This window comes from Pongo abelii, chromosome 13 (assembly GCF_028885655.2).
Source record: "Pongo abelii isolate AG06213 chromosome 13, NHGRI_mPonAbe1-v2.0_pri, whole genome shotgun sequence".
NCBI classification, from domain to species: domain Eukaryota; kingdom Metazoa; phylum Chordata; class Mammalia; order Primates; family Hominidae; genus Pongo; species Pongo abelii.
Window position 1 is genome coordinate 55333965 of NC_071998.2, and position 27715 is coordinate 55361679.

The window sequence follows — 27715 nt, forward strand, 5'->3', positions numbered from 1 at the left end:
AAAAAGGATTCATCTTATGTTAACAACAGTAATTTCAAGAATCTTTGCTTTTAATTACATTCTTGGTCATTACTCCCACAGATATTTTGTCATTCTATTGTGGCCATATGTCATTATGAGAAACTTAATACATTACTGTTCATTTTTCTGAGGGGAAACACCCCACATCATGGACACACGCACCAATTTGAATTATTTATCTGGATATCGTAAAGTAAAATACTTAATCTCAATTTGCAGTTGTATTGTATAAGCATGTATTTTATATAGTAGAGAAAGCAATATTTTGTATACTTTTTTGCTTTTAATTTTTAGTGAGCTATAATTTATTTACAGTAAAGTGCACAGATATGTTTATGCAGTTTATTATGTTTTGAGAAGTGTTTGTGTAACCCACACTTAAAAATTAAGGCATTTTTATCACTCTAGAAAACTTTCCTCTGGCTTGTCCCAATCTCTACCCTCCCCATCCCTCGATCCCAGAAACAAACACTGTTCTGATTCACAGATTATATAATTAATAGTTTTTTTAAAAAAAATTTTAAAAATCATGTACTTCATAGAAGATTTGAAAGGATAGAGTTGTAAATTTATTGAAGACTGTTTTGAACCACAGAGTAGGCAAGGGACTGAATATTGATACTATGATTGGAAAAAGTAATCATAAAAATATATTATAATTTCCAAAACTACTTACTTTTTAATAAGTATTTTGTTCAGTTTTCTGAGAATAAATAATTGAATTAATATTGAATTGAACCCTATATATTACCTATATGTACTCATTGGATAACTTGCTCTAGGGATCATTTAATTTTTTTTTTTTTTTTTTTAATAATTTGAAACATCCTAAACAGCAATCTTAAAAAAACTGCTCTGGGCTGGGCGCGGTGGCTCAAGCCTGTAATCCTAGCACTTTGGGAGGCCGAGGCGGGCGGATCACGAGGTCAGGAGATGGAGACCATCCTGGCTAACACAGTGAAACCCCGTCTCTACTAAAAAATACAAAAAATTAGCCGGGCGTGGGCGGGCGCCTGTAGTCCCAGCTACTCGGGAGGCTGAGGCAGGAGAATGGCGTGAACCCAGGAGGCGGAGCTTGCAGTGAGCTGAGATTGCGCCACTGTACTCCAGCCTGGGCGACAGATCAAGACTCCGTCTCAAAAAAACAAACAAACAAAACAAAAACAAAAAAACAACTGCTCTGCAAATCTAATTCGTCATTAATTCAGCCCCAAATTAGTGATCAGCAATTTGTGATTCATTTCTTTAGTCATTTGTTCTTGGCTTCAGAATATCATTTGCTTTCGCTAGTGTAAAAGTATTCTTTAAGTAATTATCTCATTTGTTGTCAGTGCTTACAAAGCTTTCTTACATCTTCAGAAGCAGTCCTTTTATGGTAGAATTTTAATTTCTACCATTTCAATTACTTTTATTCTTGTAAAATAGCATATGGGTGGAGGTATTAAATAAGAAAGTCATGAAATAAGGAAAAATAGAACTCCTTTATTTGGAAATTTCTAGTTTGTGTTTGTGGACAAAATTTATATATTGAAATCCTTACCCCCAAAGTGATGGTATTAGAAGGTGGGGATTTTAGGAAATGATTAGGTTATGAGGATGGAGTCCTTATGAATAGGATTAGTATACTTAAAAAAGACAACCTAGAGAGACCCCTGTTTCCATCCGCCATGTGAGGACATAGGAAGAAGGTGCAGTCTATGAGCCAAAAAGCAGGCTCTCATCAGACGTTGAATCTGCCTTGATCTTGAAATTCCCAGCATCCAGAACTGTGAGAAATAAATTTCTGTTGTTCGTAAGTTACCCAGTTTTTGCTGTAGCAGACTGAACAGACTAAAACAAGAATAGTTCCAGCACTCTTCACTGTCTTCGTATCGTTTTCCTCCTGGTATGCTATTTGCCTGTGTGATTTTTTTCCTTGGAAGCTCAAAGCTACTTGTCATATTTCAGTTTGTATCTGCCTCCTTTCCTTCACCAAATCCTTATTAAGGATTCCCTCTGTACTATTAATAGCAATTGTGATAAGTAGTAAAGAAGAAATAGACATTGTTCCTGACTTTATGGAGCTTACTTACAAAATAAAATTATCTTTCTCTCGTCTACATCAGAACTACCATTGTTTTTGCAAGGAAGCTAGTTATACTAAGATGTAAGTGGATGACAGAACATGGAAATTAACTCTGTCATCCAGTTCACATTATAAACTACAGTACTTAGGAGTCATTCTTTGTTGAAGGGTTCCAGGCAGGTGGGTGATAGATTTTAGGTGGCTAGGCATTCCCAGTGACTGTCAATTGACTGAAACTTGTTACAGCAATGTGCAGGGACACTTTGGTAATTAAGTCAATAATATCTTTTGTTTACTAAGCCAAAAACCACGGAGATGTCAAAGAAAATCCGTTAAGGAAATGATATCCCTGTCTATCTTATTGGTAAGACCATTTTCTTATCTTTAAATTATTTCAATGCCCTTTTACTTTTCTCTAGATTTTTTAAGATTCTAAAACTTAACTATGTTGTTCTCAGTCCTCTTGAAATTTAAATCATTATCTTTAATATTCACTAATTTTTTATTAGTTTACCTTATTTATTCTTTTGTTTTAAAAATGTCATACAAGTGCCAAAGGCAACACATTTTACTAAAAAGGATTCAGATAGAATAGAAGCACACAAACAAAGTGAAGCTTATTTTATTTTGTCTTGTCATCCTGGTATCATTAAAATTTTCTTTCAATATATCTTTTTTTAAATTATATAAATCAGCTATATATCAGTTTTGATTTCTCTAAACTGCTTTCAGAGTAATATTTCTTAGAGTATGACAAGTTTTAGAAGGGTAATATATTATGCAATAAATTGCATTTTCACTTAGAGGCGGAAGATCAACAGTGGAACAATTTATGCTAGTGGAACTGAGATTGTGGATTAATTCCTATTTTACCAAAATATTGAATTCTCTTGTAAACATTGTAGTCACTGCATGTATGTAGCTAAAATACTGAAATAGCTCTGGTTATCTTATATATCCTAACCTCTTGTGAAATAGATTTTCAATTCTAGGGTTTGGTGATAGCATTCTCCTAAATTTTCATGAGATACTTTACTCATTGACTTTGAGATTTCGTCTTGTCCTTTGATATTTTTAGTTTTCAATTTGCTTGTAACTTAAATATTCGAACTTTTTGAGGAAGAATTATCCTTGTATTTCACCAAAGCCTTAACATTTAGCAGGAAATTAAGGATTTAGGTTGTTATGTGTGTTACTCTTAATTAGGGAATGTCAATGAAAGTAAAAGCAAAGAAAGGGGAAGTGGTTCCGAGTGTATTTCCTTTTCCCTGGGGAATTCTGAAAACCCATGGAGGTGTAAAATGTTGGTAACAATTCCTTTGGACTCTGTCTGGATTAGTTTCTTCTTGCTGTGTATCAAATTACAATGATTTAGTAGCTCAAAACAACACCCACTTATTATCTCACAATTTTTGGAGGTCATAAGTCTGGGGGTGCTTGATTGAGTTCTCTGTTCCATGTCTCACAAGACTGAAAGTAATGTGTCTGTCACATGGGGCTTTTGTTTAGAGATCCTGGCGAGGGATCCATTCCAAGCTCATTGAGTTATTGGCAGAATAGCAGAACTAAGGCCTCTGTGTTATCTTGTTGGCTGTCTGATGGGATCTGTTCCCCACTCCTAGAGGCTGCCTGCTTGACTTCTCTTGTAGCCCCTCCATTTTCAAAGCAACAATACGGCCTTATGTATTGACTCTGACTGCTGCCACCAGCCAGAGAAGCACTCCACTTTTAAGGACTCATGGGCTAGAGCAGGCCTACTCAATTTTAATGTCAGCTGCACCATATAACATAAGATAATCATGGGAGGTATTTCTCATTGTATTCACAAGTTATAGGAATTAGAGTTTCTAATCTTGGTTGAGGGGGAGGCATTTTTAGAATTCTCCTTACCCTACCACTTTGAAATCTATTATCAATCTTCATAATACTTTACTCATAGCCAGTGAGCTAGAGTGAAGCATATAACTCACATATGAAAGGGCATTAAGAAGGCCTAAATTTTAAAATGAGAGTTTTGCTACAAAGGATATATGGGGAAACTACTACTTTTTTGAATGGGAATGCTCCTTATTATAAATAATTCATTTATCTCCCAAATGCATGCATGATTTCAATGCAATCCAACTGAAACACCTAGATGACTTTTGAATGTACATAAGAATAGCCAAAAAGAAAGAAAGAAGAGGAAGAAAAGGAAAGAAAAAAAAGAAAAGAAAATTTGCCAAAAACAGACTAGTGGTAGAGAAAGGACTTGTTTTATTTAATCTCAGAAGATACTATACAGTTATGGTAATCAAAACTGAGTGATGTCAGACTGGGAATAAATAAGCACATCACTGTATAAATGAAAACTTAGTTCATGATGTTCATTAATAGTAAAATAGTTAAATAAGTTAAGCTTTGTCTATACTATGGAGTACTCTAAAACCAAAGTAGTTGGTGCGTGTATGTATGTGCAGACACACACGTATACACACACTTGGAAACAGCTCCAAAGATGTATTGTTAAGTGCAAAAAAACAAAAAACAAAAAACAAACAAGAAGTAGGAAAACACACATATCTCACCTAGGTTCCTATACTATATGTACTCTCCTATAAAAAGACACCGCATCAGGGGCATAAAATGTTCACCTATGGTGTTTCCCTTGTACTTATGTTAGGTCCTGTAGCATATTCTCAATAGTGAGCTATGAGCAACAGTACCATGTATTATTTGTGAGCCAAGACATTTAGGAGCTCGTATGCTTCTACAGTCTCTCAGCTCCTGCAAGCCTACATCACAGTGACACAACTAAAAGGTGGTGGAACCTCTGTTAACCAGGGTCCCCAAGCGAGCCTGTGGAGCAGGGCCTGCTGCACCACTAACTGCCACACAGACAGCCTGCCAGTGGTAACTCCTAAGTTAGAGAGTTAACTTAGAAACATTTTCTAAGTTAGAGAGGTAACTTTGGAGTTACCACTGGGAGGCTGTGTGTGTGGCAGTTAGTGTTAACTCTCCTAGTTAGTACAGACACAGATAAACACATGAGGATGAAATTATTGGTAGGGGGTTGGAGGATTGTATACCATTATCTCTGTTAAGTGGAATAGCAGGAAGTGTGAGCATAAAGGATGCAGTTGCATTTTACTTGGATTATTTCTTTGTTGTCTGAATACTTTATGAAACTGTGTTTATATATAATTTTTGTTATCAGAATACTGGGATCAGTAAAATGCAGTTCTAAAAAGTAGGTAATATACTAGCAGTTTGCTTCAAAATTAAGTTTACCCTTGCTAGAGGAGTATTATGGTTGCTATTCTTTTTCTTTTTTTCAGGGATTTAGATGAATAGTAAGTTGATACAATGAAACAGCTATTTTTGTTTTAATTCATGCATGAAATGTAAATCTCTAAAGTAGAAGTCTTTTGTTGGTGTCTTTATGAAGAGTATGATTTATAGTGTATGATATGCAATGCATTATTTTCTAATATTGTATCTTTTGCAAACTGCCTCATGATTTTTTGCTTTATCCAAGATGCCCACTATATTGTTACTTTTTTTTTTTTTTTTTTTTGAGATGAGTCTTTCTGTCACCAGGCTGGAGTGCAATGGTGTGATCTCGGCTCACTGCAACCTCCACTTCCTGGGTTCAAGTGATTCCCCTGCCTCAGCCTCCTGAGTAGCTGGGACTACAGGTGTGCAACACCACGCCCGGTTAATTTTTTGTATTTCAGTAGAGACGGGGTTTCACCATGTTGTCCAGGATGGTCTCGATCTCCTGACCTTGTGATCCACCTGTCCCAGCTTCCCAAAGTGCTGGGATTACAGGTGTGAGCCACCACGCCCGGCCTGTTACTTTTTTTACTTAACTGTTTTCTATAAAATTACTTAAAAGAATTAATTTAAAACAAAAACTTTGTATCTAAAATGAAAAGCCAGCATCTCTTGACATAAATATAAGATTTATCTTATATTCATAAAACTGAATATAGTAAAAATGAAATAATACTTATGAGATATGGCTAGCTGCATTTGCTTAAAAAGACCCAGTCGTAAGACCTGCCTTCTCTTAAAAAGTGAAATTATTCTTCAATAGAACCTTGGTTAAGTTTAAGAAGGATTCAGTTAACATACTGAGGATTGTAGAACCATATATTTCATGGGGATATCCAAACCTGAAGTCAGCAAATGAACTAATGTACAAGCGTGGTTATGGCCAAATCAATAAGATGCAAATTGCCTTGACAGATAACATTTTGATTGCTCAATCTCTTGGTAAATATGGCATCATCTGCCTGGAGGATTTAATTCATGAGATCTATACAGTTGGAAAGCACTTCAAAGAAGCAAATAACTTCCTGTGGCCCTTCAAATTAACTTCTTCAGGAGTTGGAATGAAGAAAAAGACCGCCCATTTTGTAAAAGGTAGAGATGCTGGCAACAGGGAAGACCAGACAAACAGTCTTGTTAAATGGATGAGCTAAGGTGTATCCCATGATTATTTTTGTAATCTAGTCAATTACTAAAGTGACTGCTTTCAAATTGAAAAAAAAGTGAAATTAGTCATTGTTATAGATGGTAAATGCTGAGACCTTGTCCTTGAAAAAACAGAATGATTTTAAAGAGAATTGAAAATGGGCTGGGCGCAGTGGCTCATGCCTGTAATCCCAGCACTTTGGGAGGCTGAGGCCGGCAGATCATGAGGTCAGGAGATGAAGACCATCCTGCCCAACATGGTGAAACCACGTCTCTACTAAAAGTACAAAAATTAATTGGGCATGGCAGCATGCACCTGTGGTCCCAGCTACTCAGAAGGCTGAGACAGGGGAATTGCTTGAACCCAGGAGGTGGAGGCTGCAGTGAGCTGAGATCGTGCCACTACACTCCAGCCTGGATGACAAACTGAGACTCCGTCTCAAAAAGAAAATGGAGTTAAGTTTTTAGTATATGATTTATTGTTACTTAATGTCTTGCCTTTGTACTACCAATATCATTATTCCCATATTTGGGGGAAACACTGGTATTGTAGGAGGAATTCTAGGATTAGAGTCAGAAGATCTGGAATCACTGCCAGCTGACACCATGTCTTTGAGTTGTCGTTGTATCTTTGTACTTATGTCACTATTTATAAAATGGAGATAAAAATGCCTACCATTTTTACTTCACCTTAGGATTTTAGCAAAGATCAAATGAAATATTATTGCATATCACTATTAATAATAGTATTAGCACTAGTTTAATAATCGTGTATAAGTAAGAAGTTCTGTTATTTAGACTATAGTGCTTTGGCTGCAAACAGATAATTCATTCTTGTAATTTCCAGTTCTATACCCTGAAAGAACCAACATCTTTATTTAACTCTCCTGCAAATATGCATAATATCAATAGACACCTGGAATAAGTATGAATCTGTATCTATGTATTCACAGCAGAAAATACATTTAAAGTACATATTCTTATGGTCTCTCTAGAGTTGCCAAACTTAATTTTCTGTAGTTAGATATTTTGATGTGCTGCATACATTTATTGATATTTTATGTTTCTGTAGTTTCATTTATTATTAGAAAGACTAGAGGAGCCTCCTGTTACAAAGAACTCTCCTAATACTGCAGTAAGCTTGACATCTTTAGCTCATTTGCTCTTTCTGGTCACCGCAGTATTATTTAGTAAATGCTTTTCCCAATAAATTATTACTTAGTTTAGTAGAATCTTAGCATTAGTAGGCTCTGCTAGGACCCAAGGGAAATAATGCTTAAGACAGTGTTATAATCCTGATAAAATGTTACTCACTTTGTAAAAAGTAATGGTTGCTATGTTCCTTTTGATTCACAAAAATAGGTTTATGTATTTTATGTAATACCTATCCTGTTTTGTCACTGAGAAATTATTCTAAACTAAATCTTTCCTGAGTAACATTCCTGCTCCCAGACACACTCCCCCTCTCGCCTTTGAAACCTGCTTTACTTCTTTCAAGTAGTTTCTGCTGTTTGATGCCAGTCTATTTTGGGAGAAATAAATGATAGGCATCTAGGGATGATTTATTGAACTAATTCAGTTCCATTTAATTCCTCCTTCCTCAGATGGTCACAAGGTCAAGAGAGCCAGGACCCTACTGCTATGTTAGCCTTCATATTATTCTTCTCAAGAAGTTCAAGCATAACACTATTACACTTATGCTGTCCTCACAAGTTAGAGTTGCCTATAGCAATCATGTAGTTTTAGTAAATAATTCCTATAAAGCATAAGTTTCATGTTTAACTGCAACCCTGTATAAGAAGCACGCTTTTGATGTTTATTGGATTTGAATCTGCTGGAAGCATCTGTTAAAGTCTAATGAAAAAAAACTATATCCAAAGAGCTAAGACTTTCTGAAAAACAGAAGAAGTTACACAGTTTATAAGTGATAGGGTCACCTACCACAGGGGCAATGAGTGAATTTATAATGTAAATAAACAAATTCTATTTTCTACATAAAATGAATTCTGTCATTTAAATTAACAATACACTATTTTCTAATCTTTGACATTCATCACATTCTTTGACATGGAAGGGCTACCATTCCTAGAAGATTCACAGCAACTTTGTAATTAACATTGAATATCCAAGGAAGTCCTTTGTAAATTAATGTTAAAGATCCAGGGAAGCTCCTGGCTCTTGCTCAATAAACACAGTGAGAGAGAATTTAAGTAATATTTTTTCCAACCCCCTTAACCATGCTTTTTGTTCTCTGTGATCCTGTGCTCATAAAGTATAAACATCCTTACCTACAAATTATACCAAACATTCATAATACTTGTAGAACTTGTTTTTGGCAAGATTTATTGAATAGCCTGTGACTTATTTTATTTTATTTTATTTTACTTTATTTTTGAGACAGGGTCTTGCTCTGTTGACCAGGCTGGAGTGCAGTGGCACAATCATGGCTCACTGCAGTCTCAACCTCCCAGGCTAAAGCAATCCTCCTGCCTTGGTCTCCTGAGTAGCTAGGACTACAGGTGGGTGTCACCATGTCCAGCTAATTTTTTATTTTTTGTAGAGGCAGGGTCTCCCTATGTTGTCTAGGCTGGTCTTAAATTCCTGGGCTCCAGTAATCCACCCATCTTGGCCTCCCAAAGTTCTTGCAATTTATTTTACTTTTTTTTTTTCTAAAGAAACAAGGTCTCACTATGTTGCTCAGGCTGGTCTTGAACTCCTGGGCTCAAGCAGTCATCCCGCCTCAGCCTCCCAAAGTGTTGGAATGAATACCTTAGCCTCCCAAAGTGTTGGAATGAGCCATTGTGCCTGGTGCCTACTTTTAACCAAGACTGAAAAAGCTGTTTTCAGGTTTATGATTTCTATTTTCATAACCCTTGCTTACAGAGAAAATCAGTTTTTCCTGTATGCTTTTTCTTTTGTTGTGTCTTCCCTTCTAGCATATCCGTACTGTGCTTTTGACTTTTTTACTTCTCTTTCCTCAATTGCTTCATTTACTGGGCCAGAAATACCGACTAAGTTCTATTCCTTCTCTTTTCTCACGAGGTTACTTTTGTAATTAACCTCCCTGCTGCTACTCTGAATGTCTTACTTCTCCACTGTCCTTTTATTAATAGCTGTTATAATGTGGGTCCTTTTTCCTTCTGTTTCACATTTGGTCAGTCACATAGCAGCCTCTACCATAACTGTTCTAATATCCCATGTTTCTAATCTGCTAAGAGCTCTCATATTTCTTGTAGGTCTATTAAAATGATCTTAATACAGTTTTTGACATATCTGAAAACTAAGGTTTGAAATGTTTGGTGCCAACCAAATGTGTAAGAAATGCTCTTCTGTGTGAAAGGCAATGAAGGCCTTGACATAATAAAGAAATTTTTACAAAGAGACTAGTATTGTTCTTAGCTGACTAATAAGCTTAACAATTATAAATGAACTCATTTACTATTGAAAAGGATTTCTGTTTTGAAGTGTGATTCATTTTATTTTTCTTGAAGCACATCCAAAATAACATATTGTATAAATTTGTCCTCAAAATATACTAATTGATTCTGTTGAGCTAGCACATTTTCCTGTGGTATATAATTTGTTTTGGTATTCACTTTTTTTAAAATAATACAAATTACAAAAAAGTACACAAAATTAGCAAATGTATTTGTAATAGAATATTTGAATAGTAATATGAGGTGCTTCCATATATTTAAATATGCATAAGTAAGAGAGTGTTAAGTTTTTTAATTCATCTAGTGTTTATGAATGTAAATACATCATGCATATATTTATATTTGGGGGATAATTTTTTTTCCCTTCAGTTGACAGAATAAATTCTGGTACAGAATGTTATTACAGTCAGACTTCATTGCTGCCAACATACTGATGTGTACTAGGTAACCATTTAAAAATTAACTCAAGGTCATTTTAAACCTGATATGGTCAGGTCATTTTAATTCATTGAACACTTAATTATTGAAATTGCAGATTATTTCTGCTAATTCCACCTTTGTTCTTCTCTTTTCAGTTCACATTTTGCCCATTTCACTGTTTTTTTAAATTTTAAAATAGTGAAAAATATTTGTTTATTCTCTTTGGAAATACTTCTGGGAATTTATTTTGGGAAAGGCAATGAAATTGAGATGATTAATTTCATAGAGAGTTTAATTATCTCTTATCTAAGTGCTTAGATAGTACAAATAGTAAATGTGTCAGTTTAAAGACTTCACAAAGATGGGTAGAAAATAAAATTATTGGGGATGGTAATGAAAAGACTACAAGATGCTGGTTTCCCCATCTGTTTTAGAAATGCTAACCTGAATAGTTCCTGCACTAAGATAATGGCAACTAAAATAGAAAATAAGCTTGTAATAGATAACTTAGTAAATATTTGAGTAAAAATTAATATTTAACATAGTAGCAACTAATATTTGAACAATTTGAATCACATTTGATCATTTTAGAAAGAGAAAATAGCATGCAACTTTACTTTAAAATTTCACCTTTGGTTTTTAATGATACACTAATGGTATTAAAAGTGATCATATCAGTTCACTTTGAAAAAATAAACATTTTTTTCATTATTTAAAAAAATACACATCCCCATTTAGAAGATTCTACCAATTTTATAATATTCTCTGGGCATTGTTTGATTGAATAATTTTTAAATATAGTGTGTTTGCCCTGTGCTGGACCCTGGGAAAATACCAACAAATATAAAAAATGTTGCTGCTCTATATGTGCACTTGGGCCAGGGCTAGGGATGGGCTGGAATTCTATTCTCATTTCCCATCCTGTGTCTGGGTGTATACATCCTGATAGAGTGGCTCTGTGGTTACAGTTCTCTTCCTGGACCTGACTGCCTTTACTTTGGGTAGAAGAGAGCATATCTATGGCTTTCCAATCCACCTTTACTATTATAACAAAGGCAGAGCCTCACTGCCTAAACAGCAACAACAACAACAACAACAAAACAAATAACAAACTCTAAACTAAAAACTAGGGTAAAGAAAAGGTTCTTGAGGGTCTTGACTTCTTAACTTCTCACTGGTAGAATGAGATATGTATACATAAGATACTTTACCTTTTTTGGTTCCTCTTTTCATTGTCTGCCCTTTTTTAATCCCTCTTTACTTCCTCCATTATCTTTTACCTTTGAAAAAAATCCCTTCTCAAATTACAAGCGGTATGCCCAATTCCATTTCTTACTTTCACCAAATCGTTTCAAGGGTCTCGTAGGCGCAGATTAAAGGATGGCAGAAAAACCATACATACCAGATGATATGGTTTGGCTCTGTGTCCCTACTCAAATCTCACCTTGAATTGTAATAATCCCCATGTGTCAAGGGTGGGACGGGGTGGAGATAATTGAATCATGGGAGCAGTTTCCCCCATGCTGCTCTCATGATAGTGAGTGAGTTCTCATGAGATCTGATGGTTTTATAAGGGGCTTTCCCCTTCGCTTGGCATTCTTTCTTCTTCCTGCTGTCATGTAAAGAAGGACTTGTGTTTGCTTTCCCTTCTGCCATGATTGGAAGTTTCCTGCCCTGTAGAACTGTGGAACTGTTTCCTGCCCTGTGGAACTGTGATTTAATTAAACCTCTTTCCTTTATAAATTACCCAGTCTCAGGTATTTTTTCATAGCAGTGTGAGAATGAACTGATACACTGGATAATAATAAAAATGGTGTTACCTCCAAAATATGCTGTAATTCAGTATTTTCACTATTTAATTTGGTCTTCCATTCACTTTATCAATTCATTAACTTGGTAGGTAGTGTAAAGAATTATGCCCTATTTTTACCTTGTACTGTAAAGTCTCCATGTGATCAAGAAACATATTTATATATTGCTGTCCTAGACAAGTTAGCCAGCATCTATCCAGATTTCTTTTCCAAGATTCTTGACATTTTCCCAGTTTCATTTCTACTTTAATTATAGAATCTCATGATTTTAAGGGACCCTTGATGAACATTTATTGTGTGTATTTATGGCTGAAACCAAATGGGATCTAAAGATGAAATTTTGACAGACATAAAGACAAGACTCTTGTTTATGAAGTATTTCATAATTTCACCAATTATTCAAGATGTATTATAATTGTCATACAGACCTAAACCATGATTTGTATCTAAACTTAATTGCTTTGGATCCTCACAGTAACCCTTTTGATAGATTAGATATCATTTTTATTTTATACACAAGGAAATCATTGCTTAAAGAAATAACTGACTACCCTAATATCCAGTATCAGCACAAGAACCTCTTAATTTCAAATTAACCAATTTTTCCACCTCACCATACTGGCCACCATGAAGGAAACCAGTTGAGAATCTGAATTTTAGTACTAAGCTATGTGCTACCACCTGTGTATTCATAAATCCTGAGAGCAAAATGAAAGAAATAGTCTCTTGTGGGATAAAATAAGTTACAGAAGACCTTTTAGAGAAACTCATTTTTTAAATATATATTATAGTTGTGCATATTTCGGGGATACATGTGTTATTTTGATACACATATGCAATGTGTACTGAACCAGTCAGTGTAGTTGGGATATCCATCACCTCAAACATGTATCTTTTCTTGGTATTGGGAACATTACAATTCTTCTAGCTATTTTGAAATATATAATAAATTATTGTTAACTACAATTTCCCTACTATACTACCAAATACTAGAACTTACTTCTTTTATCTAACTGTATTTTTGTATCCATTAACCAATTTCTCTTCATCCTCCCTTCCTCATTTCCCTTCCCAGCCTCCAGTGAAATTTGGTTGTAATATAAGCAATTAAATAAAAATTCTCTCCAAATACTGCTTTCCTGTGTGCCACAAATTTTATGTTGTGTTTTTATTGTCTTTAAATTCAAAATATGTTCTAATAAAAATATTATGTTGTTTAAAAATTTAGAAAAGTAGAGACTCTAAATTTTTAATTAGGCCTCAAAGGAAGTAGTGGATTTCTATTGGCTGATGAGATAATTTATATAGAGAAAACAATATAAGGGATGAGAAGGTAACAAGAATGTACAAGATTTTAATGGATGATTATAAAGGAGCAGAGAGGCTATGTTTGAAAATATCCATGAAGGTTTACATATTATTAATGAATGATTTTGTGTCCTGGTTATTTTGTTTTTATCTAAAATATGATTGGGATGCACTTAATAATTTAAACAGAGGCATTATATTATGAAAAAAGTGAGTATTTTTGAAAGTGCTAAAGATCTGTCTCCTACTATTAAATATAATATTCGTATTTTTTTTCTATAGATGCTTTGTCAGGTTAAGGAAATTTCTCTCTATCCTTAGCTTACTGAGTGTGTGTGTGTGTGTGTGTGTGTGTGTGTGTGTGTGTGTTTAATCATGAATGGACGTTGAGTTTTGTCAGATGCTTTTCTGGCATTTATTGAGGTGATCATGTGTTTTTTTCTTTTATATTGTAAATATGGTGGATTGTATTTGTGGGTTTTTAAATATTAAACTGGCATTGCATTCTTGGGTTAAACCCTACCTGATTATGATTTACTGTCCTGTAAATATATTATTAGATTAGATCTACTTATATTTTGTTAAAGATTTTTGCATTTAGGATTATGAGAGACATTAGTTTGTAGTATTCTTTTCTTGTAATGCCTTTTCTAGTTTGGGTCTCACTTTTAGGCTAGCCTCATAAAAACAGTTGGGAGAGGTTCTGTTGTTCTCTGTTTTTAAAAACATTTGTGTTAGATTGGCAATTTTTTTCTTCTTGACATGTGTCCTACAATTTACCAGTGAAGCCATCAGGGCCTGGAGTTTCCTCTGTGGGAATAAATTCAAGTTTACATATATGATTTGGGATTGGGTATTTTGGGGCCAGTTTTGGTCATTTGTGTCTTTTATAAACTTTGTCCATTTCATCTTAGTTGTTGAATTTATTGACACTACATTGTCTTTATTATCACCTTTTTAAAGATGTATAGTGATGTTTCCCCTTTCATCCTTGGAATTTGTAATTCGTGTCTTTTTTTTCTTTGATAAGTCTACCTTGCTGTTTATTGTTTCAATTATTTTCTTCTGTTTTCAGATTTTTATTTCTTTTATTAACTTCTTTACTTCCTTCCTTCCTTCCTTCCATCCTTCCTTCCTTCCTTCCACTTATTCTAGGTTTGATTTATTCTTCAATTTTTAACACAAAGTGGAAACTTAGATTATTGCCTTAGATTTTTTCCCCCTAATATATATCTATTTAAAGTTATAAATTTCCCTCTATGCAAGGCTCTGGCTGCACTCTGAAAATTATGATATATTTTCAGTAACATTCAATTCAATACATTGTCTAATTTCCCTTGTGATTTCTTCATGATATAAACCATAGATTATATTAATAAGTATATTGTTCATTTTACAAATATTTTGGACTTTTAAAGATATCTTTTTGTCCTTGATTTTGAATTTAATGTTTTTGGTCAGAGAGCATGCTCCGTATTGTTTTAATACTTTTAAATTTGTCGGGACTTGTTTTATTCCTCATTTATTCCTGAACTTTCATGATGCATGTTCATGTGCATCAGAGCATGCCTGTTCTGCTGTTGTTACATAGATTATGACGTGAAAGTCATTTTGGTTAAGTTGATTGATAATTTCTAAATTCTCAATGATTTTCTGTCTTTTTTGCATATCAACTATGGAAAAAAGAATGCTGAAGTCTCCAATTGTAACTGGATTTTTAAATTTTCTTCTTTCCGTTATATCAGTTTTTGATTCATGTATTCTGAAACTCTGTCTTTAGGAGCAAACACATATAGGATTTATTATTTCTTGATATTTTTCTTAATGAAATATTTCTTTTTTCCTCTAGTAATATTCTTTGTCCTGAAGTCTACTTTGACTGATATTAATATAGCCAGTCCATTTTTTCTTATAATTGGCATTTGCAAGATTTATCTCTTTACATCCTTTTATTTTTAACCTGTTTCTGTATATTTAAAGTGTGTTTTGGTGGATAGCATATAGTTGAATCTCACCCATTTTTACCCACTCTGACAATTAGGATATGAATCTTGTAGATTCCAGGTAATTATTGATATGGCTGCATTTAATTCTAGTGTCTTGTGATTTGTTTTTTATTTGTCCCATCTGTTCTTTTATTTCCTTTATTTTTGCTTTCTATTAGATTTATTCACTGTTTTCTAGTATGACACTTTATCTTCATTATTTTTTTCTTTAGTATTCAAAGATTTAAAAAATATGTATTTATCACAGTCTGTGTTCAACCAATAATTTACCACTAAATATATATGAATATTATAAAAGAGTATTTTCAATTCCCTCTTCTGTCCTTTGTGCTATTTTTGCATTCATGCATTTCACTTCTACATACGTTGTAAGCCCCACTAGGCATTGTTATTATTTTTGCTCTACATAGTCAGAAAAGTAAAATATAAGAAAACGAAAAATCCCTATAACTTTTTACAGAAAAGTAAAAGATAAGAAAACAAAAAATCCCTATAACTTACCTAAAAATTTATTATTTCTGATGTTTCTCATTTCTTTATGTAGATCTCAGTTTCTATCTAGTATTCCTTTTTTTTAGTCTGAAGAACTTCTTTTGTCATTATCTTCATTGGCTGTCTGCTGGAGAAGTATTTTTGTTTGTCAGAAAAAGGATCCTCTCTTCATTTTTGAAGGCTATTTCACTGGTTATGGAAATTTGGTTTGAAATATTTTTTCTCTCACTACTTTAAAGCTGTTATTTTTTTGTCTTAGACTTGCATTATTTTTGACTGAGAAGTTTTCAGTCATTCTAATATTTGCTGCCTGGTATCTATCTTTTTTTGTCTGCTTAATTTTTTTCTCTTTATTACTGGGTCTAGCATATTAATTATAATGCACTTTGGTTTAATGTTCTTTATTCATTTTTTAAAATGTTTTTTGGTAGAGATGGGGTCTTGCTGTGTTTCCCTGGATAGTCTTAAATTCCTGGCCTCAGTTGATCCTGCTACTTTGGCTTCTTTTTCTGTACGTTGATGATGTTCTTCTATTCATGTTTATCATTTCAATTAAATTTGGAAAAAGAAATCTACCACTCTTTATTCAGTATGTTTTCTGTTACTTCTCTGTCTGGGACTACTAAATACTGTCCCCTAGTTCATTGATACTTTATTTCTCATCATTTCTTTTTTGCCTCTGTTCTTCATGCTTGGTAGATTTTATTGCTAAGCTTTCATTTTAAGTGGTATACATTTTCATTGTATTATCTGCTTTTAATCCTAACCAGTGAAATTTTAATTTTAGATATTGTATTTTCCTACTCTACAAATAGTACTTGTTTCTTCTTTGTAGCTTCTTTCTTTTTTTCTCATCACATTCATGTTTTCCCTTAAATCATAAGTCTATTCATAATAGCTGTTTTAAAGTTTCTGCCTGCTGGTTCATTTCTATCATTTCAACGTCTGTTTCTACTGATTGATTTTTCTCCTGATTACAGGTCACACTTCCCTGCTTCTTTATATGTCTAATTTTGTTTTTTATTGTATGCTAGGCATTATGATTCTTATGGTATTGTAAGTCTGGATTTTGCTGTCTTCCTTTAAACATATTACATTTTGTTTTGGGTAGTCAGTTACACTGCGTGTAATTCAGATATTGTCAAGGCTTGTTTTTTAGCTTCATTAGGATGAGCCTAAAGTTGTCTTTACTCTAGAGCTAGTACAGCCCTACTACTAAGGCTTTACCCCTTCTGGTATATCTACAGAATGCCCTAAGTGTTCACTAAAGTCTTACCACTATGGGTAGTCACCCATAGTGACTTAGTGTTTTAGATTTTAAAACATCTCTGCACCTTACACGTGTGCAGTTCAGAAAATGATGAGAGATTCTCTTGGGTCTGTTGCTGTCATTTTCTCTAATGCCTTCTCTAATACTCTGCTCCCACATTTCAGCTGCCGTTAAGCCTTCCCATTTCTAATCTTTGTTTTCTTATCTCAGTGAGACCATCATTCTGTCCTAGTTTCTCTGTTCCTGTTCTGCAATGTGGAAAATGGTTCTAGGTCAGAAACCAGGATCATGGCAGGATTCACTTTGTTTGTGTCCGTTCTCTTAAGGATCACCATCTTATGATGCCTTTTGTCACATGACTGAAAACATTATTTTACATATTTTGTCAAGTTTTCTATTTGTTTCATGTGGCAGGGCATCTCCAGTAGTATTTACTCCAGCATGGCCTGAAGTGGAAGTCTTATAAACTTTCAATATGTTTTAATATGATGTGTAAGGTGCTTAATGTGTAAGGTGCAGAGATGTTTAAGATGTGATCAACCATAGTGGTAAGACCTTAAGTATGATTTTATGTTTAATATGATTTTAATATGTACATAATATATTAATTCATTTTCACTTAAAAAATCTTAGAGCAATAATGCAGAATAAAAGATGATAGTTTTTTCACCCCCTCACCTCTTTTCATGTCACTTAGCACAGTTACCATTTTTAGAAGTTTGGTGTATATCCTTCTATTCTTTTTTTTTTTTTTTTTTCTTTTATTATTATTATTATTGTTATTATTATACTTTAGGTTTTATGGTACATGTGCGCAATGTGCAGGTAAGTTACATATGTATACATGTGCCATGCTGGTGCGCTGCACCCACCAACTCGTCATCTAGCATTAGGTATATCTCCCAATGCTATCCCTCCCCCCTCCCCCCACCCCACAACAGTCCCCGAAGTGTGATGTTCCCCTTCCTGTGTCCATGTGTTCTCATTGTTCAATTCCCACCTATGAGTGAGAATATGCGGTGTTTGGTTTTTTGTTCTTGCGATAGTTTACTGAGAATGATGATTTCCAATTTCATCCATGTCCCTACAAAGGACGTGAACTCATCATTTTTTATGGCTGCATAGTATTCCATGGTGTATATGTGCCACATTTTCTTAATCCAGTCTATCATTGTTGGACATTTGGGTTGGTTCCAAGTCTTTGCTATTGTGAATAATGCCGCAATAAACATACGTGTGCATGTGTCTTTATAGCAGCATGATTTATAATCCTTTGGGTATATACCCAGTAATGGGATGGCTGGGTCGAATGGAATTTCTAGTTCTAGATCCCTGAGGAATCGACACACTGACTTCCACAAGGGTTGAACTAGTTTACAGTCCCACCAACAGTGTAAAAGTGTTCCTATTTCTCCACATCCTCTCCAGCACCTGTTGTTTCCTGACTTTTTAATGATTGCCATTCTAACTGGTGTGAGATGGTATCTCATTGTGGTTTTGATTTGCATTTCTCTGATGGCCAGTGATGGTGAGCATTTTTTCATGTGTTTTTTGGCTGCATAAATGTCTTCTTTTGAGAAGTGTCTGTTCATGTCCTTCGCCCACTTTTTGATGGGGTTGTTTGTTTTTTTCTTGTAAATTTGTTGGAGTTCATTGTAGATTCTGGATATTAGCCCTTTGTCAGATGAGTAGGTTGCGAAAATTTTCTCCCATTTTGTAGGTTGCCTGTTCACTCTGATGGTAGTTTCTTTTGCTGTGCAGAAGCTCTTGAGTTTAATTAGATCCCATTTGTCAATTTTGGCTTTTGTTGCCATTGCTTTTGGTGTTTTAGACATGAAGTCCTTGCCCATGCCTATGTCCTGAATGGTAATGCCTAGGTTTTCTTCTAGGGTTTTTATGGTTTTAGGTCTAACATTTAAGTCTTTAATCCATCTTGAATTGATTTTTGTATAAGGTGTAAGGAAGGGATCCAGTTTCAGCTTTCTCCATATGGCTAGCCAGTTTTCCCAGCACCATTTATTAAATAGGGAATCCTTTCCCCATTTCTTGTTTTTGTCAGGTTTGTCAAAGATCAGATACTTGTAGATATGTGGCATTATTTCTGACGGCTCTGTTCTGTTCCATTGATCTATATCTCTGTTTTGGTACCAGTACCATGCTGTTTTGGTTACTGTAGCCTTGTAGTATAGTTTGAAGTCAGGTAGTGTGATGCCTCCAGCTTTGTTCTTTTGGCTTAGGATTGACTTGGCGATGCGGGCTCTTTTTTGGTTCCATATGAACTTTAAAGTAGTTTTTTCCAATTCTGTGAAGAAAGTCATTGGTAGCTTGATGGGGATGGCATTGAATCTGTAAATTACCTTGGGAAGGATGGCCATTTTCATGATATTGATTCTTCCTACCCATGAGCATGGAATGTTCTTCCATTTGTTTGTATCCTCTTTTATTTCCTTGAGCAGTGGTTTGTAGTTCTCCTTGAAGAGGTCTTTCACATCCCTTGTAAGCTGGATTCCTAGGTATTTTATTCTCTTTGAAGCAATTGTGAATGGGAGTTCACTCATGATTTGGCTCTCTGTTTGTCTGTTATTGATGTATAAGAATGCTTGTGATTTTTGCACATTGATTTTGTATCCTGAGACTTTGCTGAAGTTGCTTATCAGCTTAAGGAGATTTTGGGCTGAGACAATGGGGTTTTCTAGATATACTATCATGTCATCTGCAAACAGGGACAATTTGACTTCCTCTTTTCCTAATTGAATACCCTTGATTTCCTTCTCCTGCCTAATTGCCCTGGCCAGAACTTCCAACACTATGTTGAATAGAAGTGGTGAGAGAGGGCATCCCTGTCTTGTGCCAGTTTTCAAAGGGAATGCTTCCAGTTTTTGCCCATTCAGTATGATATTGGTACCAGCCACTGCAAAATCATACCGAAATGTAAAGAACATCGAGACTAGGAAGAGACTGCATCAACTAACGAGCAAAATATCCAGCTAACATCATAATGACAGGATCAAATTCACACATAACAATATTAACTTTAAATGTAAATGGACTAAATGCTCCAATTAAAAGACACAGACTGGCAAACTGGATAAAGACTCAAGACCCATCAGTGTGCTGTATTCAGGAAACCCATCTCACATGCAGAGACACACATAGGCTCAAAATAAAAGGATGGAGGAAGATCTACCAAGCAAATGGAAAACAAAAAAAGGCAGGGGTTGCAATCCTAGTCTCTGATAAAACAGACTTTAAACCAACAAAGATCAAAAGAGACAAAGAAGGCCATTACATAATGGTAAAGGGATTAATTCAACAAGAAGAGCTAACTATCCTAAATATATATGCACCCAATACAGGAGCACCCAGATTCATAAAGCAAGTCCTGAGTGACCTACAAAGAGACTTAGACTCCCACACATTAATAATGGGAGACTTTAACACCCCACTATCAACATTAGACAGATCAACGAGACAGAAAGTCAACAAGGATATCCAGGAATTGAACTCAGCTCTGCACCAAGCGGACCTAATAGACATCTACAGAACTCTCCACCCCAAATCAACAGAATATACATTTTTTTCAGCACCACACCACACCTATTCCAAAATTGACCATATACTTGGAAGTAAAGCTCTCCTCAATAAATGTAAAAGAACAGAAATTGTAACAAACTGTCTCTCAGATCACAGTGCAATCAAGCTAGAACTCAGGATTAAGAATCTCACTCAAAACCGCTCAACTGCATGGAAACTGAACAACCTGCTCCTGAATGACTACTGGGTACATAACGAAATGAAGGCAGAAATAAAGATGTTCTTTGAAACCAACGAGAACCAAGACACAACATACCAGAATCTCTGGGATGCATTCAAAGCAGTGTGTAGAGGGAAATTTATAGCACTAAATGCCCACAAGAGAAAGCAGGAAAGATCCAAAATTGACACCCTAACATCACAATTAAAAGAACTAGAAAAGCAAGAGCAAACACATTCAAAAGCTAGCAGAAGGCAAGAAATAACTAAAATCAGAGCAGAACTGAAGGAAATGGAGACACAAAAAACCCTTCAAAAAATCAATGAATCCAGGAGCTGGTTTTTTGAAAGGATCAACAAAATTGATAGACCGCTAGCAAGATTAATAAAGAAAAAAAGAGAGAAAAATCAAATAGATGCAATAAAAAATGATAAAGGGGATATCACCACCGATCCCACAGAAATACAAACTACCATCAGAGAATATTACAAACACCTCTATGCGAATAAACTAGAAAATCTAGAAGAAATGGATAAATTCCTCAACACATACACCCTCCCAAGACTAAACCAGGAAGAAGTTGAATCTCTGAATAGACCAATAACAGGAGCTGAAATTGTGGCAATAATCAATAGCTTACCAACCAAAAAAAGTCCAGGTCCAGATGGATTCACAGCTGAATTCTACCAGAGGTACAAGGAGGAGCTGGTACCATTCCTTCTGAAACTATTCCAATCAATAGAAAAAGAGGGAATCCTCCCTAACTCATTTTATGAGGCCAGCATCATCCTGATACCAAAGCCTGGCAGAGACACAACAAAAAAAGAGAATTTCAGACCAATATCCTTGATGAACATTGATGCAAAAATCCTCAATAAAATACTGGCAAACAGAATCCAGCAGCACATCAAAAAGCTTATCCACCATGATCAAGTGGGCTTCATCCCTGGGATGCAAGGCTGGTTCAATATACGCAAATCAATAAATGTAATCCAGCATATAAACAGAACGAAAGACAAAAACCACATGATTATCTCAATAGATGCAGAAAAGGCCTTTGACAAAATTCAACAACGCTTCATGCTAAAAACTCTCAATAAATTAGGAATTGATGGGACGTATCTCAAAATAATAAGAGCTATTTATGACAAACCCACAGCCAATATCCTTCTATTCTTGTTTATATGAAATTGTATACACATACAAACATATATGCTGATATGTATATATATATGCACACACACAGAAACACATTTTATTTGTTTATGTTTATATATTCATAAATTTATTTTTGTAAACACAAAGCTAATCATACTGTAAGAATAAGTATTGTTCCACAACATACTTTTTAAACTTAGTAATATGTATTGGCAATCTTGCCTAAAATACATATATATCTTACTTTATTCTTTTATATCAGCCATGTGTTCTATGGAATGGTTGAACTAAAATTCACTTGATAATGTCAGATTTCATCATCATTAAGGTTTTCCTTTTTCTTATAAGTTACATATTTTTTGAAATTTTTTTGTACAGCAACTCTTCAGATATTGAGTTTTCTTGTTGAATAAATTCACAAAAATGTCAAATGATATGCCTGTTTATAAATTACCTTTAAATTGCCTAAAGAACCTATTTGTATTACTACTAACTACATGTAAGCATGCTTGTTTTCTTAAAATGTTGTCTTTAATTAATATAATCCCTTTGGTAATTTTTATGGTTCTAGAGAGTAAAAAGTAGTTTTCTTTTCATTTGAAGTTATCTGATTATGTTTAGTGTTGAACTTTTAACATTTATATTTATTGTTCATCTATAATTTTAATTTTGTGACCCACCCACCTATGTTCTAACATGTTTTAGTTCTTTTTTTATTGATTCATAGGGAGTATTTATATATGTGGGATACTATACCTTATTAAGTATGTTGCAAACTATTTATTCAATTATATGTCTAGATTTTGAACTTTGTTTATGTTGTTAGTTGTCCTAAACTGTCTGTTTTGTTGTTGTTGTTGTTGTTGTTAGTTCAAATCTGACTGGCTTTTATGGCATCTGGCTCTTGAATGTTTCTAGGGAGGTTTCTTCATTTCTAGCCTATAAATATTGGCATGATTTTATTTTATCCTATTCATTTTTATATTATTTAATTAAACTAGTATATGTTTGTATATTTACATATATATGTGCATACACACTTTAAAAAAATATTTTAGTTTCTTGAGAACACTTCATTTTTCTAAAGCACTTTTAGTATTACCGCAAAATTGAGAGGAAGGTCCAGAGATTTCCATAAAACCCCTCACTTCACACATGAATAGCCTCTTCCATTATAAACATTCCCCACCAGAGAGGTACATTTGTTATAACTGATGAACCTACATTGACACATCATTATCACCCAAAGTCTAAAATTTATATCAGAGTTCATTCTTGGTGTTGTACATTCTGTGGTTTTGAACAAATGTGTAATGACATGTATCCACCATTACAGTATCATGCAGAGTAGTTTCACTGTTCTACAAATCCTGTGGGCCCTGCCTGTTCATCTCTCCTTTCCCCTAATGGCTGGCAGCCACTGATCTTTTTACTGTCTCCGTCATTTGGCCTTTTCCAGAATGTCAGATAGTTGAAGTCCTACAGTATGTAGCCTTTTCAGATTACCTTCTTTCACTTGGTCATATGCATTCAAGTTCTCTCATGTCGTTTCATGGCTTGGTAGTTCATTTCTTTTCAGTGCAGAATAATATTCCATTATTGGAATTAATGAAAACAATATTTCATTGTTTTGATGTGTAGTACAGTTTATTCTTCCATCCACCTTCTGAAGGACATCTTGGTTGTTACCAAGTTCTAGCAATTATGAATAAAGTTGTTATAAATGTGTTTGCCTGTTTTTGTGTATACATAAGTTTACAACTCCTTGGGTAAATACCAGGGAACATGATTACTGGATCATATGACTAGATTATGTTTAGTGTTGTTAGAAATTACCAACGTGCCTTCCCAAGTGTCTGTACCATTTTCCATCCCTCCCAGCAATTAATGAGAGTTTCTATATTTCTCACATCCCTGCTAGCATTTAGTATTGTTAGTGTTCTGGATTTTGGCCATTCTAATTCAGCATTTTAGATTTTGGTATCTTATGATGGGAGAATATTTTCATATCCTTATTTGTCATCTGTATTAAGGTATTTGGCCCTTTTAAAATCAGCTTGTTTATTTTCTTATTGTTGAGTTTTAAGAGCTCTTTGTAAATTTTGGATAACAATCCTTAATCAGATCAGTATTGCAAATATTCTCCCCAGTTTGTGGCTTGTCTTTTCATTTTCTTCAGTGTCTTTCAAAGTAGAAATTTTCCATTTTAATGAAATCCAGCTCGTGAATTATTTGTTCCCTGAATTACACCTTTGGTGTTATGTCTAAAAAGGCATCATCAAACCCAAGGTTATCTAGATTTTCTACACATTTTTTTAATAGGATTATCAATCTTTCTCAAAATTTTGGATGCTCATTTGTCTTTGGTTTTGCTTATTATATTTTTAACCTTGCAAACAGGTTTACAATTTTATTTAAAAGTATTTTTATCACTTCTGAATTTTGTAGTGAGGAAAATTTTTCATAATTCCAAGTAAAAAGGAATATATTCCTTTTTTATTTTATGTCATAATGTTTCATACTTGAATGATCTTCAAATTTATTCTGTTGTTAAGTTTAAGAAGCAAGACTCAGAACAGTGTGTATAAAATGCTTTGTTTTTTCTTGGAATGAGGTGTGTATGTATTCACATGTGGGCACTTCTATACACATTCATATACATTTGCATGGATGTCTAAAAAGATATAGAGAAAAACAAAGGCAATGAAAGGATAAACCTAAAAATAGTGAAAATGGTTACCTGTGGGGGGTGTGCGGGGCAGCAAGTATGATAGAAGCAACAGGGATGAGAGGAGGATCATCTGTCCAAATATATTCCTTGTTTCATAGTTTTGGCTTTGGAACCACATAGATATTTCATCTAATCATAAAGCAAAATTAAATCAAAATTAAATACAGCAAATCCTAAAATTAAAAAGAAAATTAAATACATGAATTTAACTGTGTATCAAACTGATGACTTATTTTAAGTGACTTTATAGTAATACAATTATACATCTCTAGGGGCATGTATCTTAAGGGCAGAAAAATTGAAGGAAACAAGTAATATTTGATAATCAAATATTAGTAATATGATATTTTTATTTTGAAACCATAAAATTTCATGATAAAGCAAATAAGTAATCATGTTAAAATCTCTAGTAACCAAAATTTGTATCATAAGAGCAAAGATGGACAAATATATCCAAGATATATTTAATTTGTATATATTTAAAATTCAATGAAAAAATTACTATGAATTTATGATATGTATTTTTATCCTTCAAAAAATATGTGTATTTCTAGCTTTGTTCAATGAAAAGACTTAAAAATATGAATAGCATCCTAGCAGCGAGCATTAATGGGTCCCAATTGTAGTCTTTGAATACCATTTTCCACTAAGAAGAGCCAGGGCTTTTTTGAAGAAATGTCTGATTCCAGATCTTGAGTAGGAAATATGACATAAGCCTGAAGCATCTTGTTATAACAGAAAGTAGCAGAGTTAAGAAAGATGGTGGGGTTATGTCATAGGAACCGGTTAGAAGAGACTACCATTGGCCAACAATGGGACAATTTTAGCAAGAAAAAAAGATTGCTAGGATTGAAAATCATTAAATGTGTTCAAAAGCTGAGAATCATAAGGACAGGAACAAAAACAAAATAAAAAACCACACCGATCACCTCTGGAGGGTACTGGGGGATAAAGTCATTTTCAGTACTGTAATATAAAAAGAATCATGTACTTATCCTATTCTTCCCATAAAAACTTTATTTCAAAGTAACTAAATAATTAATGAGAGGAATTTATTCTTTATAGAAGGATTTTGCTAATAAATGAAGAAAGAATAATAGAATTAGACTACCGCAAGTTTACAACCTTTATTTATTAACATAATATCTGTAGGAAATGATCATCAATGGCTACTAATATCCTCAGGCGAAACGTGGATAGGGAGCAGGATACTATTAATAGATAGACCCAGCTGACAACATATGACTCCACTAGTCAAACTTAACATTGCAGAGGGACAGCCAGTTGTTATATGTCAACTGATACGGTATAATACGAAGTACATAACTTTTAAAAAATGGAACTTGTTCAAGCCCCAACATATACCAGTTTATACAGCGTACATGAAATAGAGAAACATATTTAATGACATTTCAGGATGCTGTTTATCAAATCTAGATGCCAGAAATTCTCCAAGATAAATGACCCAGTTTCTTGAATAAGTAATAGGCGGGAAATAAAAAGGATGAGGGAACTTGGAGATTCAAAGAGAAAGAAAATATCAACCCAAATGTATTATTATGTAAATCATGTTTGGATCTTACTTTGAAAAAACCAATACTATAGTGATTGGACTCATCAGGGAAATTTTAGATGATGTTAAGGAATAGTTAATGTTTTATATGTGATATTATTGTGTTCATGCTAAAAACAATTCCTATCTCTTAGAAATACAAATGAAAATATTTACCAGTGAAATAATATAATCTCTGGAATTCCTTTTTTTTTTTTGAGACAGAGTTTTGCTCTTGTTGCCTAGGCTGGAGTGCAATGGCACAATCTTGGCTCGCTGTAACCTCTGCCTCCTGGGTTCAAGTGATTCTCCTGTCTCAGCCTCCCAAGCAGCTAGAATTACAGGCGTGCACCACCATGCCTGGCTAATTTTGTATTTTTAGTAGAGACGGGGTTTCGTCATGTTGGTCAGGAGGCTGGTCTTGAACTCCTGACCTCAGGTGATCCAGCTGCCTTCACTTCCCAAAGTGCTGGGATTACAGGGATGAGCCACCGCACCCGGCCTTCTGGAATTGCTTTTAAATAATCCTGTGAAGGGAATAAATTGAAAAGATCATTTATCTTGGATGACAAGTACATAGGGTTATTACAGGATTTTTTACATATTTGAGTGTTTGAAATTTTCTATTATGAATTGTTCTTAATTTAAAAAAAATCAGCTTTTAATTAAATTTTAATAGAATTTCATAAGTCACCAAAATAAGAACTTTCTTTTTTTTTTTTTTTTTTTTTGAGACAGAATCTCACTCTGTCACCCAGGCTGGAGTGCAGTGGCACAATCTTGGCTCACTGCAACCTCCGCCTCCCGGGTTCAAGCAATTCTTCTGTCTCAGCCTCCCAAGTAACTGGGACTACAGGCGCATGCCGCCACACCCAGCTTATTTTTTGTATTTTAGTAAAGACGGGGTTTCACCGTGTTGCCCAGGCTGGTCTTGAACTCCTGAGCTCAGGCAATCTGCCCACTTTGGCCTCCTAGAGTGCTAGGATTACAGGCGTAAGCCACCGTGCCTGGCCAAGAACTTTCATAATTTTAAACCTGAACAGTTGAAATGTGTCTATACATTTATACCTGCAGGAATGTTACAGAATTTATTCAGCATAAATGTTGTAGTTGCTCTGGAACCAACACATGCTTATCTTGAAACTATGGCATGAATCTAATAGTTTTTCTTATCAGTCATTCTCAAATTTATCAATAATACCAGAGAAACCTTTGAGGTAGATCTAATGCTC

General features: G+C 34.4%; 1 protein-coding gene across 16 annotated transcripts in view; it reads left to right on the forward strand.

Moving 5' to 3' along the window:
- RFX3 (regulatory factor X3) overlaps positions 1–27715 on the forward strand; it is a 314864-nt gene that overhangs the window by 159691 nt on the left and 127458 nt on the right. Inside the window, exon 2 of one of the 16 annotated variants that reach the window (XM_054519997.2) lies at positions 2387–2450. The exons of the other annotated variants lie outside the window; for them this stretch is intronic. Within the exon in view, the coding sequence (XP_054375972.1) occupies positions 2427–2450 (24 nt within the window). The 5' untranslated portion in view covers positions 2387–2426. The remainder of the gene's footprint in view (positions 1–2386; positions 2451–27715) is intronic. 16 annotated transcript variants of the gene reach the window in all.